This window comes from Nasonia vitripennis, assembly GCF_009193385.2.
Source record: "Nasonia vitripennis strain AsymCx chromosome 2 unlocalized genomic scaffold, Nvit_psr_1.1 chr2_random0009, whole genome shotgun sequence".
Classification (NCBI taxonomy): Eukaryota; Metazoa; Arthropoda; class Insecta; order Hymenoptera; family Pteromalidae; genus Nasonia; species Nasonia vitripennis.
In genome coordinates this window covers 930,239-953,358 of record NW_022279616.1, presented here as the reverse complement: position 1 = coordinate 953,358, position 23,120 = coordinate 930,239, and the positions used below count along the sequence as shown (strand labels likewise).

Genomic DNA, 23,120 nt, shown 5'->3' with positions numbered 1-23,120 from the left:
CAAAAATAACAGTCTTCTTTCCTTAAAGGTTCCTTCCATATCGTAGGCACTTTCATTTTTACTTCAGTTTTACCATTTTTGCCTGTAGCTTTTTCCTACATATTCCGCATATGATTTTAGGAACCCAATCAAATTCGTCAATTTTCATGTCTAAGTCAAACATGTTCTTGTACTGCTCTTTAATATTTTGATTGATTTTTCTTCTATTTTTTGGGGTCTCATACTTGCCACAAATGTAACAAAAACTATCCCGTTTTGCTATAAGGCATTCTTGGTCACCAGACCTCAAGTGATAAATTCTTGTAGTATTATACTCTTCGAAAGCCAAGTTTCCCACTAACAAAGAGCTGCGGTCGCTCGATGACGACGCCTGCGGGCCCGCTTGCTCACCCTGACCAGCTGCCGATACTGGGGTTCCGAATCCCTGCATCGTAATTTTTTGCTTTTTGTCTGCCATGACGGCTCTAAAGCCTTCACCCAGGGGTTTAGCCGACCGAAAAAAAGAATCGGTCGTTTCCCACCGTCACCACGTGGTTGTACCTTGGGGGCAAACAAACAGCATATTCATATCCGTTCGAATCAAGTAGGAAATACAAGTGATACAAGTGAGATGAAGATTACTGTAACAAGACTTTGGAAATCTTTTGGGAAAGAAGACCTTAACACAAACCCAATATAGTCAACATCAATCGACTTCGGACTTACACTGAGAGAGACACCCGATAATGAAGACTGCCTAATGAATCTAAAATTACACTTTTTATATTCGCATGTTGATGAGTTTCCAGAAAACCTAGGTGATTACAGCGAAGAGCAGGGAGAGAGATTTCACCAAGATATCAAGGAAATGGAGCGCAGGTACCAAGGAAGATGGGACGTAAATATGTTAGCAGATTACTGTTGGTCGTTAAAAAGAGATCTACCATCAACATCGGAGAAGCGGAAGCGTAATCCACTTCGTAGATCATTTGCCAATAAAATAGTTCGTTACCATAAAAAAGAGGAATGGGCTTAATATTTTTACGGGTATTTTATTGATTCAACGATCCCAAAAACATATAAGTACCGTGGTCAAGTTTTTGGGACTTACAATTTTTTTTATTGTGGGGCTGTGTAATTTATCAATTACATCAAACGCATATTTTAATACTTTTGTTGTTTTTAAAAATTTTCCATAATTTGAATTAGGACTTACATTACTTGTTGATAATTCTGATAAATTTTATGGTAATTTAAATGTGGTATGAACTGTTTTACCTCCATGTAACCAATTTGCGGCTATACCAGGCCAAACTACAGATATAACTGAAATTTGATGATAATTAAGATATGAAATTAATATATTGTGTAAATAACTTTTTTCTGATCCTCCGGGACTATCCACAAGATTAATTTTTAAGTTTTTTTTATCAGAATATATTGCTTTTATAACCTCGTTAAAAATATCACGTTGTCTCTTATTAAGTGAGTGGATAATGTTGGTATCATATGAAGGTGCTAATGGAGTAGTTTCGCAATCATTAGAGTAATTGAAAATTTGAATAGTTTCGTCAATTAAAGGTAAATCATAATCACGTAACGTTATTCCATGCGAAATTAAAATATTATTAATTTTGGTTAAGTTTGTTTTGCAATTTCACCATTTAATTTAGGATCATAAAAAAGTTTTATATTTATTGTATAGTTCTTTAGCATTGCACGGATGATGAAATATTAAAATAAAAGAATATAACTGAATTAATGAATTGGGCAATTGATAATTTATAGCTTCCTGTAAACATTCATTATCCGCTGATATTAAATGTAAAGCTAATGCTTCTTCATAAAATGAAGAATATACGATACCTTTTATAGTTCGTATATTATCAAATGATGTGGCACCTTTCACATGTAATAACAACATACGTAAATAAAATAATTCACGTTTTTTAGGATCAACAAAATACTGATTAACTACTGATTAACTGATCAACTAAATAATGATTGGGAATTTAAATATATAATAAATCGCGTGCGAAATAATTAATTTTGTTTAATTCAAACCAAGCTGTTAATGTAGTATTCACATTACGATCTATTAATTCTGTTTCAGACTCTTGTTTAAAATACACAAATTGTTCATTTTCTAAATGGACTGCTAATCGATAAATTACGTGGGATTGATCTTATAATTTAAATTCTAATAATCTATACATTGCTTTGGTCAGACATACGTACCGCGTAACTAACTATTGTTCTGTTTTATCATAATTTAAAACATTAGTGATTTCATTTGCATTATTAGATGTAATATCAGACTCATTATTTAAATCATTCCCTTTTCGAAAACCTACTAAAGCGGAATGGGGACCTTTATATAAATATTTAAACAAATATTAATTGATTTTACAGTGCTGCATATCTCGACATTAATATGACAATTAAATGTTAGCAATAAATAAGAATTATATAGGTCTACGAATTAATTATTAGCAGTACGATTTGATCCGTACTTTATTATTCGTCCATCATTACGTCGACGATATACTGGGTATCCATTTTCTACATTATAATTAGTAGATGAAGCAAATGGTTTTGGAAACTTTTTAGTACATATAAATTTTGATTTATTTATACATGGTGAATTTTTATTCTGAATATCACATGTTCCATGTATCATATGTTGTTTAAAAAGACCATACAGAATAGGATAATTACTTTCATCTGGTATTTCAGCGCTAATAATATTGTCAATTTGATTAGAACTATGAAATTTATCTTTAAAATCTAAATATAGTAGTGCATGCATATGAGGTGATCCTCGGTTTTGAAATTCAATTACATAGATGTAACCAATAATTAAAAAAAAATTTTTTTTTTTTGTAATTCATTCCAGAATGCAGCTACTTTTAGATGAAAAACTCGAGCTACTAAACCAGGTCTATCTAATGTATTTTCATTCCCATTTAAATTTTCTAAAATTTCAATCCATTTAGGATTACAAGTCATAGTAACAAATAAATCAGGTTTTCCAAATGTTTGGACGACTGTCATTGCGTCTATATAATTTTGTTGCAAAGAACGCGGACTTCCAATAAATGTTGATGGTAAAATAACCATTTTGCCAATGTTGAAATTAATTGATTGAGCTTTATTTGTTACATAATCCATTAATCCACGATACGTTTCAGTTCTTAATTTTGCTTGCTGATTTCTAATATAAAATAATCTTGTTCCTTTAACTTTACACCATGAATCGACTATAAATTTTTGAGTTAATTTACCGAAATTTTAACAAAGATTAAATTCATTTCGTATACTTAAAGGAAAGGAATATAGCAACGCTGTAACTTGGGTTTTATTTTTAATTTTACTTTCATAATTCGGTTGCCATCTTCCTTGTCCGAAAGAATAAATTAAAGGATATGTCATAAGATCAACATGTCTACATATAATTAGAGTATTTCAGTTGAATTTTTAGAATCAATACAAAAATCACGATTAAATGAAGGTTCTTCTTACTTCACCTACAAAAACTACTGTAACTTCATTACATGATGGAAGTTCAAAGGTTTTACTATTAGAATAATTTTGCCGTGTAATAAACATTTTAACTTCTCTACGTAATTCATTTGCATTTCGAGCACGTTTTAATTCTTCTTCCTCAACTGCATGCATCATTTTGTATGCTTTTTTATGTTGCATTTTACATCAGTTGAAAACCGAATTTCATTAGCTATTTCATTGTCTATTATACAGTATGTCTACGATCAAGCGTACAGATACTTAAATTGGTGATTTTAGCAAAATTAGCGGGGATGCAAACAAATCTTTTTTAGTGAAAAGTTAGAGTAAACTTAGCTCTAGCTTCTGTCGTTTGCTCCGTTCGATAGGATTTATCAGTAAAAAAATTGTCCGAGGCTAAAAATAATAAGTGCAAAAAAAAGTATGGCAGGATGTTTTTTACCCTTCCATCGCATAGGCCGTGGCCAATAATGCTTAAAACCACCAAAAAACATTATCGTTAGATGTAGATTTTATTTTTTAATAATTAACGAAATAAATTTTGTAAGATGTGAATTAGTTCGCGAGAGCTAGACATGGCGACCACAGCGGAACGCGGAACAGGGCGGACCGAAGCAAGACGGTACTACACCGGTTTGTTATTGTTATGACTCAAGGTTAGTTCGTCTGCTAGAGGTGTCCCTGTCACAACGCTCGACTCCGAAATCCGAGCACAGTTTTTCGCGAAACGTCGGTAGATCGCTAAAGAAGCGATCTCGGAGCTTTCGCGAAAGAGTGCTCATTGAAATTTGATTTTTCGGAGCTCGTAAATCTGTCAGCAGCGGTGCTTTTCCTTTTCAATAAAAATCCAAGCCCAGTCTCAGAATTTAAAAAAAACATAGTGCTCTGAATTTTGGAGAGGTATCGAGTTAGTTTGAGATCTTGAATGTCAGGCGTTCTTGGCCTGACTCGAACGTTCCTTTTTAAACGTCATCAACAATTCTCTGGGTTTGAGAGCAAAATCTGCCGAATAATTGAGTGTGTATGCTAAGTTTGTATTGTAAAAGAATTTTAAAGCATTATTTTCATTAGTACTTTAGAAAAAAAATTACTTGATTGTTAATTTTTAGATATAAGTTACAATTTTCAGAACCATAATCTAGTAAGCGGCCAGTTTGAACGGCAATTAGGACAATTTAAACGCGTGCTCATTGTGCAAATAAAAAGTATAATCCATACAAATTCTTTACGTGACAGATCGTGTAAGAAGTTTATTCGGGCTGCTGGTCAACTTGCCAACCTCTCCTACATCCTGCTGCGAATCCTTTTCCATTGGCGCGATCCCATAGTACTCCTACTCAGTGAATTTGCTCTCTACCTTCTAATCATTTTCATTATAAATCACTTACAGGATCAAGTTAAATGAAAAGTTCATCGATTTATGACTGACAGTGTTAGCTATGCCAATTACGCATGAATTTTTTGCTCAAGTGTGAGTGTGCGTTTGTCTTTGTCGTATTGCAAGTCTGCTAGAGCTTTGCAGGTGTTAGCTGACGAACTAGAAATTTGCTTTTATAGCAGTTTAACATGAGCTGCGTCTCCCCGTACCGATTTTCTTACGTCCGGGTGTAGCCAACTGATCATCTCGAACATCATTATCGTTTCCTATAATGATGCTTGTAGAAAACTTCTGCAGCATTTAGTTGCGATGGCTAGCTGTGGCTTGAGCAGACGTTTGCATCTTCGCGTTAAACTATTGAACAGCAACCTTTGGTTACGGTATCTGCAAAGTCGCTGAGTTCAACCTTGTTGGCCACTTCGGTACTGGGCTATGTAACGGATCTTGCGTATTCATCTTCTGTATTGACGACTGCATGTTAATTAAGAGGTTGAGATGAAGGAGTAAATCATACACAAACGGGTGTCTTTGAACACTCGTTGCAATTCGTTTGATACTTAAAAAATATTGAAAATTTAAAATGAAACAACTCACTTCGTCAAAAACAAGCTGATTAGAAGGTAGAGAGCAAATTCACTGAGTAGGAGTAGTATGGGATCGCGCCAATGGAAAAGGATTCGCAGCAGGATGTAGGAGAGGTTGGCAAGTTGACCAGCAGCCCGAATAAACTTCTTCTCAAGTAATTTTTTTTCTAAAGCACTAATGAAAATAATGCTTTAAAATTCTTTTACAATACAAACTTAGCATACACACTCAATTATTCGGCAGATTTTGCTCTCAAACCCAGAGAATTGTTGATGACGTTTAAAAAGGAACGTTCGAGTCAGGCCAAGAACGCCTGACATTCAAGATCTCAAACTAACTCGATACCTCTCCAAAATTCAGAGCACTATGTTTTTTTTAAATTCTGAGACTGGGCTTGGATTTTTATTGAAAAGGAAAAGCACCGCTGCTGACAGATTTACGAGCTCCGAAAAATCAAATTTCAATGAGCACTCTTTCGCGAAAGCTCCGAGATCGCTTCTTTAGCGATCTACCGACGTTTCGCGAAAAACTGTGCTCGGATTTCGGAGTCGAGCGTTGTGACAGGGACACCTCTAGCAGACGAACTAACCTTGAGTCATAACAATAACAAACCGGTGTAGTACCGTCTTGCTTCGGTCCGCCCTGTTCCGCGTTCCGCTGTGGTCGCCATGTCTAGCTCTCGCGAACTAATTCACATCTTACAAAATTTATTTCGTTAATTATTAAAAAATAAAATCTACATCTAACGATAATGTTTTTTGGTGGTTTTAAGCATTATTGGCCACGGCCTATGCGATGGAAGGGTAAAAAACATCCTGCCATACTTTTTTTTGCACTTATTATTTTTAGCCTCGGACAATTTTTTTACTGATAAATCCTATCGAACGGAGCAAACGACAGAAGCTAGAGCTAAGTTTACTCTAACTTTTCACTAAAAAAGATTTGTTTGCACCCCCGCTAATTTTGCTAAAATCACCAATTTAAGTATCTGTACGCTTGATCGTAGACATACTGTATATAATTGTCCAAATTTTCTATTTTCATTTGTTACTGGGTTAAATGAATAAGCATTATGATAAGTTTGACCACAAATGCGAAAAACTTAAGGGCTATGGCCAGGAACAATATATAGTTTAACTCCAAAACTGGCAAAAGCTAAAGCATTATTATAATTTCGTAATTATCGCGTAAATTTTTTACTTTCTTGTGATTTGCGGTTAGTCAACTGCAACAAACAAATCGGATATTGAAACTTAACTTTTATTATAACTTTTCCTTTATGACAACAATTGCTACATTTTTTATCAACTGGTAATTCTAATAAATGTGTTTAGCACTACAAAATTGACATTCTTGATCCATTTTGCCTAAGTAATTTAAAGTATGTTTTGTCATCATATTCAGAATTAGCAATAAATCATGTTTCATCATTATTCAATTAATGTTTGATTTATTATATTCCTATAATATTAATCAGTCAGTATAAAATAATATTTTATAACACGATATATTTAAAATAAAATATAAATACACTTATATCTATTCAACAGTTAGAACATTAAACTATTATAATAAAATGATAAATATTATTATTATTATTATAATAACGTACTCAATTTACCCGGCCATTGCTGCTCCGAGTCGTTTAATTCTACGTCGTGTGATAATATCGGTTCTATAATTGTTCTCGGCCTGGCAACAAAAATCTCCAATTATTATTCACAGATTTCTCGTATGAATTGCGTTCGAATTATTCGTATACGCCGCACCAATAAATTCGAACGCCGCTCAAATCCGTCTGATTTGAGCGCGAAGTAAACAACACGGGGATGCTCGTGTTTACGTCGCTCACGCGACCTTCTGAAATTCGCGATCCGTTACGTTGTTTTGAAATGCGGGCACAATTTGTTCGATTTTTAAGCGTTTTTTTAATAAAAATTTTCCTGTGATGCGATTATCTCGGAAAGACTTTAATCAATCGGGCTAAAAATTTGTGTGCAAACTCCCCTCGTAATACTAAGCTGACAGATTTATTTTGGGCTTGATCCTGCACGTGTATGCAGAATGCGGTCACCTCCAAAAAACGTGTTTTTATCTCTAAGTCGAATTCTAAGCAGTCTACAAAAAAAAAGTTAAATGGAAAAGTTATAGATCTTTGAAAAATACAACTTTTCTCATTAACATCAAATCATGAAAATGCTTAGAACTCGAGTTTACAGCCCAAAATCGATTTTTTACAGCTAAAAACCAATTATTTGCCATAAAACATTACGGATTTACGTTTTACATGAAAATGTTAAATATAAAAGTTGTAAACATTTTCAAAATACAACTTTTTACCGTGGCAAACATTTTTTAAAACACTTTTTGACATACACAAGCATAAAAGCGATTTTTTGATACATAAATTCAATAATAACTTCGGTGCAACATGCCCCATCCAACCCAATTATTTTCAGCAATTTTCCTATATTATTAAAAGCTGAAAGTTATATTTTGGCCTTTATCTCATACATATATACAAAATTAAACCACTTTTTTAATTGAATTATAAAAAATGCATAATTTAGGAAATACGTAATCGCCGAATACTATCCGTGTAACTTGGCATCATATAACGACGTACGCTATATTAATTAAATCTCTTAAGCTGAATCAGTACAATTCACTTTCAAAATCCAAGAGTATATACTGAACTAGAAAAACCTAAACTCAATAAAGAAAATTGCTTAGATTGAAGAAAAACTCTAAGTAGCTTACTACATCCCTCTAAACTATGCTAAATACCTAAACAATCAATTTTCTAATATTCTAATTGAAATCCTACAAACGAAATATCATCCTTTTGTTTACTTCCTCTTGAAAACTGCGATACAAAAGTGTTGTATTATTTATCTGAAATTACAATAGAATAAAATTAAAATAAGATATATTTTAAGAATATCTACAAACAAAAATATAATACAAATACAAATAAGTTACTAATTTTCCAGTAGTTTTGATGATAGTGTTGATGACCGCCAGAAGAATACCAATCAAAACTTTGACAACAATATTGAAAAAAAAACAGGATAATACTGTATAAGCACCGACAGGCATTACGAACGCGAAGCCCGAGCGTCGGACGGCGTGGCGAACGCGAAGCACGAGCTTCAGCGGTCGTGCCTTATGCGCAAAACGCGAAGCGCGAGCGTAAAGCCGCGCGTGGCGCGCTAGTTCTTATCACCATCCCCTTGTTTCTTCTTTTTTTCCACGTCATATCATGGTATGTATATTTCTTCTCCTGTTAGTTTGCTCTTGTTCTCTATTACTTTTTCTTTTTCTCCTTTTGATCCTAGTTTTGCTCCTATTTTTGGGTATTTTTCTTTAATTATCCAGCATTTTCTGACATCTACTTCTGTTTCTGGTTTTGTTCTTATCCATAGTCTTACTTCTTCTGTCTGCACTCCATTTTCGGTTTCTAGCCCACTAATAACTATGTTATTTTTTATCTTTTCCCTTTCTTCTTTTTCTGTCATCCAGTCTAGCTGATTTCTTCTCCTTTCTTCTTCTATATCTTCCTCTTTTTCTATCTGTCCATTATTGTTTATGTCTTTTTTTCCTTCTCTTTCTTTTATCTCTTTAACCTTTTCTTTCAGACTTTTTATTTTCATTTCCCAGTCTCCTACGCTCTCTGTTCCCTCTGTTCCGACTTTTTCCAGCTTTGCTTTCATTTGTTCTATCTCTTCTTTTATATTTTTCCTTTCCTTTTCCTCTTCCTCTCTAATTCCTTTTATTTCTTCAGTTATTTTCTTTATCTCCTTTTCTCTTTTTTTCCATCCTTAAGATTGCTTCCTCAAATCATTTTTCTCTTTCTTCAGCTTTTTTCAGCTCTTTATTCATTTTTTCCAGGATTTCTTTCAGTATCTTATCTATCTCCTCCTTTTCTACGTTTCGCTACTTTCCTTTTTTTTCTTATCTTTTTCTTTCGAGTTCCTTTCTTCTTCGTCAGCTGCACTGCTTGTGCTTGGTGTGCTTCTTGATGTTCTCACATTTAATTGACTTTCATTGAAAGCCCGTTCTTTCTCCTCCTCTTCTTCTTCTCTCTTTTTCTTATTTTTCTCTGCCGTGTCTTTCCCTTTGATTTTTTTAATTTTATCTTTCATTTCTTCTCCTGTCTCTTTCCTTTTTCGCTTTAACTCTACTCCCCCTTTTACTAGGTTTATTACACTTTGTGTCTGTCTATATAGTCGTGTTCTTGCCCCACTTCCCCTTCCCTTTCTACCTTGTCCTTTGTTTTTCTCTGTAAATTTTTCTTTTCCTGTTTTGATGTGTATCATTCAGTTTTTTTCACTTGACTCCTTCTCTTCTGCTATTGTACACTCCCCCTCGTTGTGTTCTAAAAATCACCAAGTTTATTCTCTTTACCCTCTTTATATTAGTCTGGTGATTTTTCTAGGGACTCTCTCTCTTTCTCGATCTTTTCGCAATTGGCAATTGCGAAAAGTCGACAAAGGATATCTTGCTGCGACCTCACGATTTTCTGCAGCGCACTGAAAATTGTCCAGCTATATAGCTACTTGCGCAGTCGATTAATTTCTCCTCTCCACCGACAATCGGTTGTTCGCTTTATTCAGGGAAATTAATTGAAAGCGCAAATCTCGGGGAAAGCGGCTCTTTCTTTAGCCAAGAGGAGGAGGAGGAGGGAGAGATGTCCCATAATTCCTGGTAATTAATAATCTGCAACAAGTAATATTAAAGCCCGCGTAATCCGAGACTACGGCGCACAAGAGAGAGAGCGAGAGAGAGAGAGAGAGAGAGAGAGAGAGAGAGAGAGAGAGAGAGAGAGAGAGAGAGAGAGAGAGAGAGAAAGCGTTCTTAATGCAGAATAATTAATGCAAAGACAAACAAGCGGGATTAACTCGATGACTCGAGAGCTCTCCATGTGTCTCTGTGGACGTCTGTAAGTGGCTGGAAAAAAGTTTTGCAATCTTTCTTCTCGAATCGATCGACGAATTGTGCGACGTTAAGGACAGAAGCATCGAAGCGTTCTCTCGGAATTCAGATTTCTCGACCGTCGCGCAAAACTCCAAAGGGCATCTCTGTGTATACACACTCGCGCACACAGACACGCGAGAGGTAAGAAAGAGGGAAGGAGAAAATGAAGAAGGAAGATGGAAGGGCCCCTCGGCTATAATCACGGACGAACGAACAAAGGAGAGAGATACAAATGCAAGTCATCGAGGCCTCTCGTATTGTGTTGCAATGGCGCCAGGCTTCCGTTCTGCTGCCGTTGCCGCGCGTTCTATCTTCTTTTCTTTCGCTGCTCTCTGCAGCCGCGAGAGATGTTTCTGGCTTCTCGCTTTCAGTGGCGGATTTCAGTCGGAGGTTTCTCGGATTGTGTTCCGATTTTCGCCAAGTTTCGCTCAGAGGCTTGGAATGTGAATTTTTTTTTTTCATTTCAATGAAAATGCATACCGATATGGGCAAACAAAGCAAACAGATCTGCACTACACACTTTAATAACAATTTTATCAATCAATCAAAATCTCTCTCATACAGTAACTCCTCTCATCTCGCCTTTTCTCTTCGCAATCATCCTAGTAGGCATCCTTTTCTCCGTTCCTCTTCAGACCCTCATCTCCCACCATCCGTCTGCTGTTCTCTCTCACACACGCACACAAGCTTGTATACAGATTTTATCCTGCGGAACAAAGGGAAACGTTATTCGACTTCCGATCGACCGGTCTGTTCTTCGATCTTCTCTGCAGCATCTCACACAAAGTCCGCTGCTAATGATTGTTGAAAATCGGCCTTTGTGCAGCGAGAGACTCGCTGCTGCTGCCGTGGTTGGACGTTGAACCAGGTGCGAAACGAGTTGCATATGTTTGCCTGTCTGTATACACACTACAGTGTGAGCGTGAGTGCAAGAGAGTCGGGCCGCGGCGGATTTTTCGAGAGTCGATTATACGGCTCTACTACGTATGAACTTATCGGTATTTATAGCCGCGATAGCGGACTTATGTAAGGAGAATCCAATGGCGAGGAATAATACGTGTCCGAGAAGTCGGCGGACACCAAGCGAGAGAAAGAGCAAGATTTAACTGTCTCGATAGCGTAATGTGAGCATTAGCGCGGCTATACGTAGGTTCATAAAATTTCGAAAAGTGCGTGTATGCCAAACCTCTCAGCGCGTTCGTATTATATACGATACCTCGAGCGGATTTCTTTGTTGCAAACATATAAATAAAAAAAAAACACTGAGCAAAGCGGGGTCGAGGACCAGAGGCTACTCGGAAAATCGATCATCAACCGAACAAATTAATATCTTCGAAAACTACCAAAGCTTTTTACAACGACTTGTACAAGTGTACGGAAAGCAAAGTGGATAAGCAAGAGAATAGCTTCACGGAGGTGAGTGGCACATGCGCGCGCGCGGGGGCGAGCATGCACGCGTTATGTATATACCTGTATAACTGTACGCGAGCTGCAGCGAGATCTCGTGCGTCGTTTAATTACCGTATGTATCGAGTGCCGTATGTTAATAGCGTACGCACGCGAATAAGCCCCTTTTCGCGAGTAAGAGAGAGGCAGTTATTCGATATAGCTATGTGCGCGAATATTCCTTCCGAGAGTTTCGGCTGCGATTCGGGCTTTTCGTCGGATTTCCTATTCTCAAGTGTTTTTTTTTTTATATATCTAACCTCTGTTTGTGCTTGAATTGAGAAATAAGAAAAAGGAGCTTTTATGAAAAAAAACACTCAGCTAACAGAATATCAGCTAATAAGGCAAGTGACGAACGCTCGCGCGAGAAGGGGTAGACAGAAAATCCAATTCTTATGCGCGCACACATGCTACTGCACTTGGCATTTCAATTTCGCGGCAAATTTGTCATTTCCCGCGAAAATTATAATGATTCCATCATTCCGAGCCCGAGAGAAAATGCACTTTCGATTTTCGTAACGTATACATGCAATAAACGCGCATCGCTTTTTTTAAAAGCTCGTTCTATTCCGATGACGTCGGCGCGTCGAATCGACAAAGAACCAGAGTAGAGGCGGCGCGACAGTCCGCGAAGCATAACGAACATGTAAATAATACAAACCGATCGAATCAACTCTAGAGCTAGCTGTCGGGAGCAAAAACGGCCAATCAAAAAGAGAGAATGGCAAACAATGAGCGAGACCCGGTCATTTTTAAGCGGCGATGTAGAGGGAGTAGGCCGAGTGGGGGAAGATATGGAAAATAAGAAAAGCTGCCGCGGTTATTGGAGCGTTAAGAGCGCGAGCATAATCCGTTTTTGTGTGGACGGTTAATTTGGCGTTTGATTGATGAATTTGTTTTCCTGGGTACGTTCTTCGAAGGTGACTATTGTCGAGAAGCGATGGTTCATTGTGTTATTATACTTACCCCGACTAACTCGGTGAAAATAAATAATGCGCTCGCGCAATTAAGTACATTCCACTAATTTGTTAAAGTAGTAGCTATACACGTAGCACCATTGTTTATCAAGCTGGAATATTCATGACGGAGATTGAGAGACGCATATAGCAGTCGGTCTTGCAGAGAGAGCATTAATTCAATGCAAAACTCGTGCACATCTCGTAAAGCGAAATTACATCTTCTTTAAATCTAAAATATGGAACTAACTGTGGCGCACTGTTATAATTAAGATGAAACGTGCACGATGAACATATTTTCCTACGCTGAAACTTCTAATCAAAGTCTCAAATAAATCACCGTAATTTATGTATCACCGTAAACACATCGCATAAAGCGCATAGCAATTGCACAGGCTGCCGTTGCTGTACTGCCAACACCGCGACAATGCTTTTCATCGTCTCGTTTCACCTTGCGAAAAATGAAAAGGGAAAATCGAGGGAGTATAGCGAACCCCACTTAAGAAAATGGATATACTGCGCTGTTTGCTCGTTCGCAGCTATAAGCGGCTGTGAATCTCGGCCGCTGTGTGTATAATGCGCATAGGGAAACGATAAGACTGGTGGGCTATACGTATGTAAGAGTGCTTTTATTAATTGTTCGTTTACTATGCAACAATGACGATATTTTTAAATTACGCCTGTAATATAAAGGAAGCGAGACAATGAAATCTTGAGTATACTTTCCTTTAAGAAACAAACTCTAAACGACCATTTACCTCAAAAAGCTATGCGCACTCGATCGGAAAAGACGCCCAATTCTTGCACTCCCTCCGCTACATACCCCAAGAAAACCCATACGACTCGTATGTACACCCCTACATCAAGGGCTGATGCCGTTCGCTTTGTATAATTCGAGAGCAATCGACATAATGGCAAGCGCGAGCTCTGCGTCTGTAATTATATCATTGTTCGAAATTACTCTACGGTGTGTGTGTACCACTACACCGTCGGGGGGTTCCAGCGCAAGGACGAGATGCACAAGGAGGTGTTATTAGGCTCTGACATTGATTGCACTGTCTTAAAGGTGCGCAGTCCGCATATGTGTATGTGTATGTGGCGTAGACGGGAGAGCCCAGGAGTAAGTGTGGGTATTGAAAGATGTTCGACGGTTTTTGAAGTATTTATGGGAAGGTTGGATTTCCGACACTTGTGAGCCTGTTGTTCTGCCGAGGAGTGTAAAAAGCGTATATGTTTTTCGTTCGGTGTACAGAGAATTGTAAACGTCGTTCTGTTTTGCCTCAACCGTTGATAACGATCACATCTAGTCCAATTAACGTTATTTTTTTAAAATCGCGCTTTCACACGTATGATAAGCCACACAGCAATTTAGAAAGAAAAATACGCTTTGTCTCGCGGACGTCACTCAGCCTTGCTTAAGTGAAATTAAAACACTCGCGCATTCGCACACCTCGCGCGGCATTTTAAATATTCAAAATGTTGCAGTTTCCCGCCAAATAACACCTCGCGTCATTTGCTCATTATACGCGTACGATAATTATTTGAAATTTTTCAGACCACGTCTTATACATGGATTTATAAAATCAAATGCGATATTAAATTTCGACGATTAAGTCCTCGCGCAGGTTAATTCCACGCAGATGTGCGAGTCGCCAAGTCGTCCGCGCTCACGAGCAATTACGAATTTTCGAGGTAGGCGCGACTTGGGCGGTCTCTCCTTGCTTATACGATGTGTATACGGTAAGTATCGCGTAGCAAGAGCCATCAAGCCTTTCTGTGCAGCTCACATGTGCATCAAACGTATTGGGCGCACGTGTATTAAGCGTCTATAGAGAATTTCTATTTTCACGTTTGCATGCATAATTTATTATTCGCGACAAACGGTCTTGTATATAATGATGTTCGATAGTCGTTCAAAGGAATATATACAATGTTGATAAATATAATCGTGTACGCACCTGTCTCGTAAAATTTCTATTTTTACGATAGTATCAAAAACAGTTTCAACAATTTAAAATTGATCCTTTCAAAACTTAATTTCCCTTGGATTCCGCCCTAATCAAATCTTTCACAAAACCGGACCACAATGAAAGAGAAGAAGAGTCTTACTTTATTCATAAACGTGAAAAATGGAATCCGCAATTGGAGAGTGAGTAGAAGCGCCGGGCGCTTCTGTTCGCGGACTCTTACATATTTGCCGTTGGTTTTATCTCCCGGATCACCCTTATACACAGCCGTCGTTTCTTTTGAAGCTCGTCTCAGTCTGTTACGGGTTATGAGAAGTCCTCCTGGGGTGGGAGAATCGAGGGGGCAGTTCTCTCCGCAGTTCTGGCAATACATTCGTTAGTCCCGTTTTTTTCCTTTCAGCGTCGAGTGTACGTGTGTGTCCACTACTTATGGCTCTTTTCTCCTTTTGTGCGTAGCCGTGGACGAGTCTCTGGGGTATTGCGAGATCAAACGGTTGCCGGTATTGTTTTGAATTTATTGGCTGAATTTATGAAACTTATATTTTCTAAATTCTTTCTCGAGTTATTGCGACGTTTAAAATGCATTTCGATGAATTAATAAATGCGAAAATTTCAGTATAAAACTCAGAATTTGCGCGAATAATAATTACCTTCAAAAATGCTTACGTACATGCCCACTATACCGCGCAATAATCCAGCAATAGTGAGCGTGCGACTTCAATTATAAAAGGCTCTATATCGCGCTATTAAAATTGCGCAAATCCGTAATGTCCTTCCAACGCACGGCGTACATATCCTTACCCAACAATCGTCGGCCGGCGCCGACGATTGTTGTAATTGATTTTTAATTGACTCGCTCGTCTTCCTTTGATTTAAATTGGAATGCCCGGGCAGTACGAGAATCCTTTTCTCTAATTGCTTGGTCCGGATCATCCACTTGATTTTTCGACTCGCGGCGAAATGGCATCCGAATCAGTTCCGAGAAGGAGAGAGATGATGCTCGCTCGCGCTGACTGAAAGAGTCGTTATGAATGTATTAATTTGTCGAGATTATACTTGTCTTTGTTGCTTTTATAATGCGCGCGCACGCACACCATCTTACGTAAGGATTGTAAGTATATGGGATGTTTATTTGCGAGTGGTTAATTAAGCGTGTTAGTGGGCGCTGTAATTTCCTGTTTGCGAATTTCGTCGGCGGAAGTAGAGCGAGAAAGAAAGAAGGTTACGCTCTTCTTTTTGTATAAATGTAGTTCGAGTGACTTGCAAACTCGAGTTAAATGTGTAATTTGAGCCGTGCGAGCCTTTTCCCCGATATGAACCAGCGCAGTGAATATTTTATTGCAATCATCATATGGGGGCTTTCAATTAAACTCGAAAATTATAAGCTTCATTTTTTGCCCCGAGAGGATTATATACATAGTTGCTTAGGCGGGACTTGATTCTGAGTTTAATTGTTCCTGAAGTCGAGCTGTGCATTACTTCTCGTTCCTGTATAGAGATATCTCTGGTATGATGTTCCCAGTCTGGCATCGCTTACAGTCATGTGTTGGGGCCATGTCAGCTGCCTTCATAGACGGGGGGATCGAGGGTGGTCAAGAAGACAAGAACTGGTGGGACAAGAAGATTGCGAGTGCACGTAGCGAGTGCCACTAGACCAAAAGACGAGAACAACGGGCGAGGAAGAAATACTATAAAAATGGTATAGGCAAGGAAATAGTAGATGCCCGCGGACGTGAAATGAAGGACGCTAAAAGGAGTCTTAAGAAGAGAATCCGCGAAAACAAACGACGGTACCTTAAGGAATTACAGGACGAGGTCGACCGTATAAAATAATAATGAAAAAGAATAAAAGAAGCTATGTGTCTTCACCAAAGTTTCCTAGGCAAATGGAAGAGCCAAGTGTCATCGAAAGAGTTGTGAATGAAGAGGCTATTCCACTGATCATGATTGAGGAATTGTTAGCCGCCTGCAGAAGGGAAGGAAACAACAAGGCCCCAGAGCCGGATGGCATTTCAAATATTGCATCGAAGCATGCCATTCATGCTCATCAAGAGGTCTTTGTAGACTTGTACAATACATGTCTAGAAGAGGGAACATTTCCCACAAACTGGAAGAAACAGCGTCTACTGCTTCTACCAAAAGGAATGAAACCACCCCAAGAGTCCACATTATACAGACCTCTCTGCATGCTGGATACCCCGGGCAAGATCCTGGAACGCATTATCTGCATCAGAATGGATTATTTTATACAAGGAAAAGGTGGATTCGCGGAACACCAATATGGCTTCAGAAAGAAGCGTTCAACCCTGGACGCAGTTAGTCTACTGATTGACACTGCACAAACAGCGATAGAGGAGAAAAGATGGAAGGGGGAATAAGAAATATTGCGCCATAGTTACATAGGATTACAAATGCATTCAATTTGGCCAGATGAAGTGAAATACACGAGGTATTCCGAAAGCAGGATGTGCCCTTATATATAAGAAGGATAATATCCGACTACTTGAAGGACAGAATCTTATTATATAACACTGAGAACGGTACTAAGACGTATAAAGTTACAAGAGGCGTCCCCCAAGGGTCAGTACTCAGCCCACGGACCTGGAACATTATGTACGACGGACTACTAAAGCTACTATAACCTGAAGGAGCAACAGTCGTGGAATTCACTTACGACATAGCGGTATTGGTAGTAGCGAAACATAAAGAAGAGGGGATAGATATAGCTACATAGTCAATTCGTATAATACACGAATAGCTAACAGAAACAGGTCTGGAATTAGCCAGGCAAAAAAAACATAAGTAATTCTCATTTCCAGTAGGAAGAAAATGGAGGAAATCACACTAACGTTGATGGATATGAGATCGTTTCTCAATCAACTATTAAATACTTTGGCATCACTGTCGATGCAAGACTAAGTTTTAAACAGCATCTGGAAGTTGTCAGTGTTAAAGCAGCAGAAGTTGGCACTGCTCTATCACGATTGAGGCCAAATGTAGGAGGGCCAACTCAGAAGCGTTGGTTACTCTAAGCTAGTGTAAACACATCGATTATGCTATACGGAGCCCCAGTATGGGCAGATGCGATGCGAGTGAAATCGTATGCACGAAAGTTGACTACCGTGTAAAGGCGAAGTGCACTAAGAGTGGCGGTCGCTTACTGTACGGTATCGGACAATGCTGCCTGCATTATAGCAGGCATGCCATGCCACCTATTAACCTTTTAGCGTTGAAAAAAAGGACGTAATTGAAGGCAGGAGACGATCAAATGACAAAAGCCAGAAAGAGATCTGGGATGCTGCAAGAAATAAGACGATGGCTGAATGGCAAACAAGAAGGGACGTTAGTGGTAAGGAGCGATGGACTTATCGCCTTATACCAAGGATAGAAGACTGGATTGAAAGAAGACATGGGGAAGTTAACTACTACCTCACGCAGTTTTTGACCGGGCTTGGATGTTTCCAGGCGTACCTGTATCAGTTCAAACTAGACGACCGTCCGAACTGCCTAATATGTTCGGATGCAACTGAGGATGTTGAGCACGTCTGTTGCAAGTGCTCACGATATCAGCAGGAGCGAGAAGAACTTGAAAGTTATCTTTAGACCAGAGTAACTCCTGAGTCTATTATGACGGTCATGCTGACTTTAGAGGATGGATGGTGCGCACTCAGCAACTATGCAACAGACATTCTTAAGAAAGTCAAAAAGGACGAAGAAGACAGAAGAAGACGAAGGGGCTGAGTATGTACGTATGTGTGTGCGACGCAGAAAGTGATGGCCGTAGGAAGGATGGGTTTAGTCGGTGTGAATCCGACACACGGCTGACATTGGGGATAGGGCTGTTCCGATGACCCGATAAACAAAGTCATGTCTTTCTAAGGTCAAGGTCTTTCTAAGATTTTTCCTAAAAGCTCTTTCTCCGAGAGAGAAAAAAAACACACAATTTTAACTCAATTAAAGCCTTTTTACTCCGAAATAGGAAACCCATTTTTTTAGTTTTAGACTTTTAGCTCAAAAACGAGTCGTTAAAATAGTTTAAAATTTTTACAGCAAATAGATTATATCGTTTGATGTAAGCGGGCTTGTTGGGGTGACCTGAAAAGGCCAAGCAGAGGGTGGCGCGTGCGCTAATCCGTTGCGCTGCGCGGTCGCTGGTGTCCGCAGAACTCGTTCTCTGGAGAGCGGAGTGGAGAAGGGCCTGATCTCTGTCAAGCAGAGTAGGCGGCAAGACGGCAGACAGGCGAAGAGGCCTGCTGAGGCTCCTTATCCTTGGCTTCTTCGTTTCCTAGAGAGCGGACACTGCTCGGACCTCTCTAGGTCGACTCTTGGATCGAGCCTGAACGAGGGAGGGCCGCCCAGTTTGTAAGAGGGGAGAGAGGGGGGAGACTCCGACGAGTCTTTTGTTTTTTGAGTTATTACAGGGCCTATCTCAAATAGGGATCGGTCCACTCAAAAATGACTGAGAGGCGCGGAGCGCTTTAGTCGGAGGTCGTGAGATCGACCGCCGCCGTAACCATGGGCTCCGATGGAGTCTTCTCCTCGGCCAAGGGTGCCTTACCTAGTGGGAGCGGCAGTGGGGCCTTAAGGATCTCGCTGGAGATGATCCTCGGCTTCCGGCGCTGTCCCTGCGGTCTGGGGGCGGTTGGCCTCCGCTTCGTCGGAGACGACTACCCTGCTGGCGGTTTCCTCTTTCTTGGAGAGATGCAAGCAGTCTTTTGAGGCGCTGGTTGCGCAGCCTGCTTAGCCGCTATCCTCCGACTGATGATCCGCAGCTTCGTCGGCGGAGCTACAGTTGCTGGTGCCCGGATGTTCCGGAGGATGTCCCGGAGGTCCGGATCAGTCGTAGGCTGTGCTGTATGTCTACCAGCTACAGATGTTCGGGCCACTCGGCTTTCAGCACGTCGGATGACGACTCCGGGGTGTTCGGCCTCGGCTGAGGCGCTAGAGTGGTGAGCAGCGGCAGATCCGTCTGAGCGTTCTGGTGTTGGCGCTCTGATGCTGGCTCGGTCTGGGTGGTAGCGTCTGCGGTAGGTGGCTTCTGATGCTGGCAGCACTCTAGAGCGAGCGCTCGGTTAGCCCTGGCGAGCAGCAAGTGCACCAAGTCGCACTCGGCCCGCAACTCCTGAAGGGCTTGGTGGTCCATCTTCGACATGCGTCGAATTAGCGCTGAAAATTGCTGATTGGGAAAGGAGTAAAGAAATACTAGGCTCCGTGCTACCACTTCAGACGCGGTCTGATGCGGGGACAGGATGCCTCGGCCTGGAATCCGGTCCGTTTATATGCTCTCCGAGGCGCCACTCCGTTTTGGGAAGTACGGCAACCACCTAGCGGCCGTGCGCGGGACTGGTAGTGTGGCGGGCGCGCTGTGGCGCTGCATCGCTGTTAGGCGGGTTGCGGATATCCAGGGGCTTGTGCGAGAGAGCCTGTGGGGGGTTATAACACGTTTTCTATTATTATAATTTTTTTCAAAACGTTTAAAAGATACGAATTTTTAAATAAAAAACACCTTTTTATTTAAAAATAAACACCAAAGTAGGCAATTTTATGCTCTTTCAGATACACTATTGTTGAATATATTGTATAAATCATTTCATAAAAAAAAGCAAAAATATTTTTCCAAAAATCAAAAAATAACTATAATATGTCCATAAAACGGTCAGAATCATAAAAAACAACTTAACCGTTTCAGGAGTCAGGTACAACATATACGTTCTATATGTAAAAATTTCTATTCGAATATTTGATTCGGACTCCGACAACCTCAATACAGTAAAAAGATTTTATAGTAAAAAAGTAACTGTAAAGTTTCAGAATAGGCCTGATCTGTTAGAAGTTATGTAGAAAACAAACATGATATAATGGCTAATAAGAGGTTTTACATGCAAATTTGACACTTATAACCTAGTACATTTCATATCTACCGATACGTATACCCAATGTATATATATATATATATAGTTCATTCTCTGACAAATCAGAGCAAGATTTTTCAATTTGTTTACAATATTTTTAAAAAATTCCGTGCGAGTGCTAAATTCAATCTGAATACATAGAAGTAAATATGCCTTAAAATTAACAAGATCCTATTTTTATTTCTCTAGAAATGTAAATGCAGACTGCAGCTACCTTCAACAACTAAGTTACCAGCGCATAATCCGTTTTTACCTCCATTAGCAATCAGTCAAATAATGTTAATAGCAAACCCTTATAAGGTAAGAATATGTTTTAACAAAATGAATAATAACATCTACAATTCTTTATGATGTAATTATTCTTTCAGGAAAAACTATCTTTGAAGTTTATGCTTAGCTATTCCATGGATGGTGAAACAATCACTGAAATGGGTGAAGTCGAACAGCTTCCACAAATGTAATACATCATGCTTTGAGTCACAATCATGATAATAAAAATGTATTTATCTGTTTCATCTGTTTATTATCATTTAAGACAACAAAAACTTTGTCTAGAAGTAACCGTGTCTGTCAGCTGCTAGCACCCAGCGGCTGGCAACAGTAGTAAGAAGGGTCATATAGCGTGACCGGCGTTATTGATTTTCCCCCTCCCCTCGGCTTTGGGGTCTAGGCCGGTATAGCGTACATCCCCCTCTATCTCGTTATCTCCCTCTCGGCCTGGGGGCTTGTTATGGTGTTGGTCATTATTGATTATTTCGAGGGGGACTGATAAGACGTACCTGTTGCCAAGTGGACATAATGGTACGGATATGTCCTTTTTAATAAACTAGTGACATTTTGCGTCTTTTGCGCGAGCAACTGTTTTCATATGTATGCTTTTTGAACATGCCTTAAGTTGTGAAATTATAATTTCTCAATTTAAACATATTTTTTCAATGAATATCAAATTAAAATTTATTAATTATATGTTAATTGTTTTATCATTTATTCAATTTGCTTTTATATCACAAATAACTTTGTCAAAAATGAAATCTATTTTAATTCTTAAATACTTTCTAGATTTTGTATTTTTGTGACTTTTTGAAAGCACGCCCATCAAATCTCGTTTTAGTCGGCTTCACTTTTTTCTCGCATCTCTTTTTTAAGAAGGGTTGTTGTGGAATGAATAAAGGAAAGGTGTGATCGTAAATAATAATAAAATGTATTTTTTAAAGAAAAAATTTGTTAAAAATTTTATTTATAAAAAAAAACATAGTATGCGCAAGACGTTATTTAACATAATTCCGTACATTATTTGGTATTAACTGTAAACCGTATTTTTTATTATTGTTAAAAAAACTTAAAAACTAATTTACATTTAATTGCTATATGTAATGCGTAGTAGATTTAGATAATAATTTTGTTAATTATTCTATGCCTTCTTTTGGTGGATAGACGAAACGCCTATCTGCCAAATTTTTTACCGCAATGGGCGTAAAGATTTTTTTCATATCTTCGCGTGTGATTAGCCCGTCGAATACGTTGTCGCTGAACGGCACCGTCCACAGCCTACTGGTCACGATTGTCTCCCAGCCATCGCTCTCGTAGCGCGCTGATTTGCGCCGCCATTCCACATGCATAACGTTTTCCTGCGCTGCTTTCCGAAACCACGAGCCAGAATATCTTGCGCAGCTGTAACATAAAACAAATATTTTTTATTAAATTATGTATAAAGAAAAAAAAATATTAAAAAAGGTTATGCTTACTATGCGGTACAGCATACTTGTAGCCTACAGAGGTCGTGCAACAATCTGTACGCCTCTATTCTCGTCACACGTGGTAGGTTTTTTTTATCAATACATCAGTCTGTTACGATGCGGATGCTATTGATAAATCTTGATGACGAAAGCGTCATCAAGGGTCGAGTGCAGATAGCAGCATTTTCATCTAATATTTTTCGCGCTAAGGCGAACATAAACATGTGACCTTTTCTTAAGCACGAGTCCGTTATTGCGGTGTTAATACACGCTACACTCCTGTTGATTGTCCGCTGGAGCGTTTGCACAAGTTCTAGTTTCTTGAAGGGCTCCAAGAATTCTAAACGGGACGTGTAAATCGCTTGTGTGCGATGGACACGGTCGGCGCGGTATGTTTGATCTGCGCCCGAAGATAGTCGTTCGTGATGGCGGAGCATTTTCTCGTGTACTCGCAGACTATCAGTGCGTTGTTTATGCATCAAACCTTCATCTATGCGCAGAATATCTTGAAATATCTGCAATTCTTGGGGCTGCTCCTGCTGTTGTTGCTTCGGCTGCTGTTGTTGCTCCTGCTGTTGCGTCTGCTGCTACTGCTGCTGTTGCTACTCTGCTTCACAATCAGTCGGTGGAATCAAGGCGAGTATTTCGGCAGTCATGAG

The 23,120-nt window shown here is 39.2% G+C and overlaps 1 protein-coding gene across 6 annotated transcripts in view; it reads left to right on the top strand.

The window, feature by feature from the left end:
- The window catches only part of LOC100114196 (ADP-ribosylation factor-binding protein GGA3), a 197,275-nt gene extending 176,035 nt beyond the window's left edge, over positions 1–21,240 (top strand). For all 6 annotated transcript variants that reach the window (XM_032601583.1, XM_031925309.2, XM_031925307.2 and 3 more), the window contains 2 exons: positions 20,915–21,025; positions 21,094–21,240. In XM_032601583.1, the coding sequence (XP_032457474.1) occupies positions 20,915–21,025; positions 21,094–21,186 (204 nt within the window). In that variant the 3' untranslated portion in view covers positions 21,187–21,240. The remainder of the gene's footprint in view (positions 1–20,914; positions 21,026–21,093) is intronic.
- Positions 21,241–23,120: the final 1,880 nt, after the last annotated feature.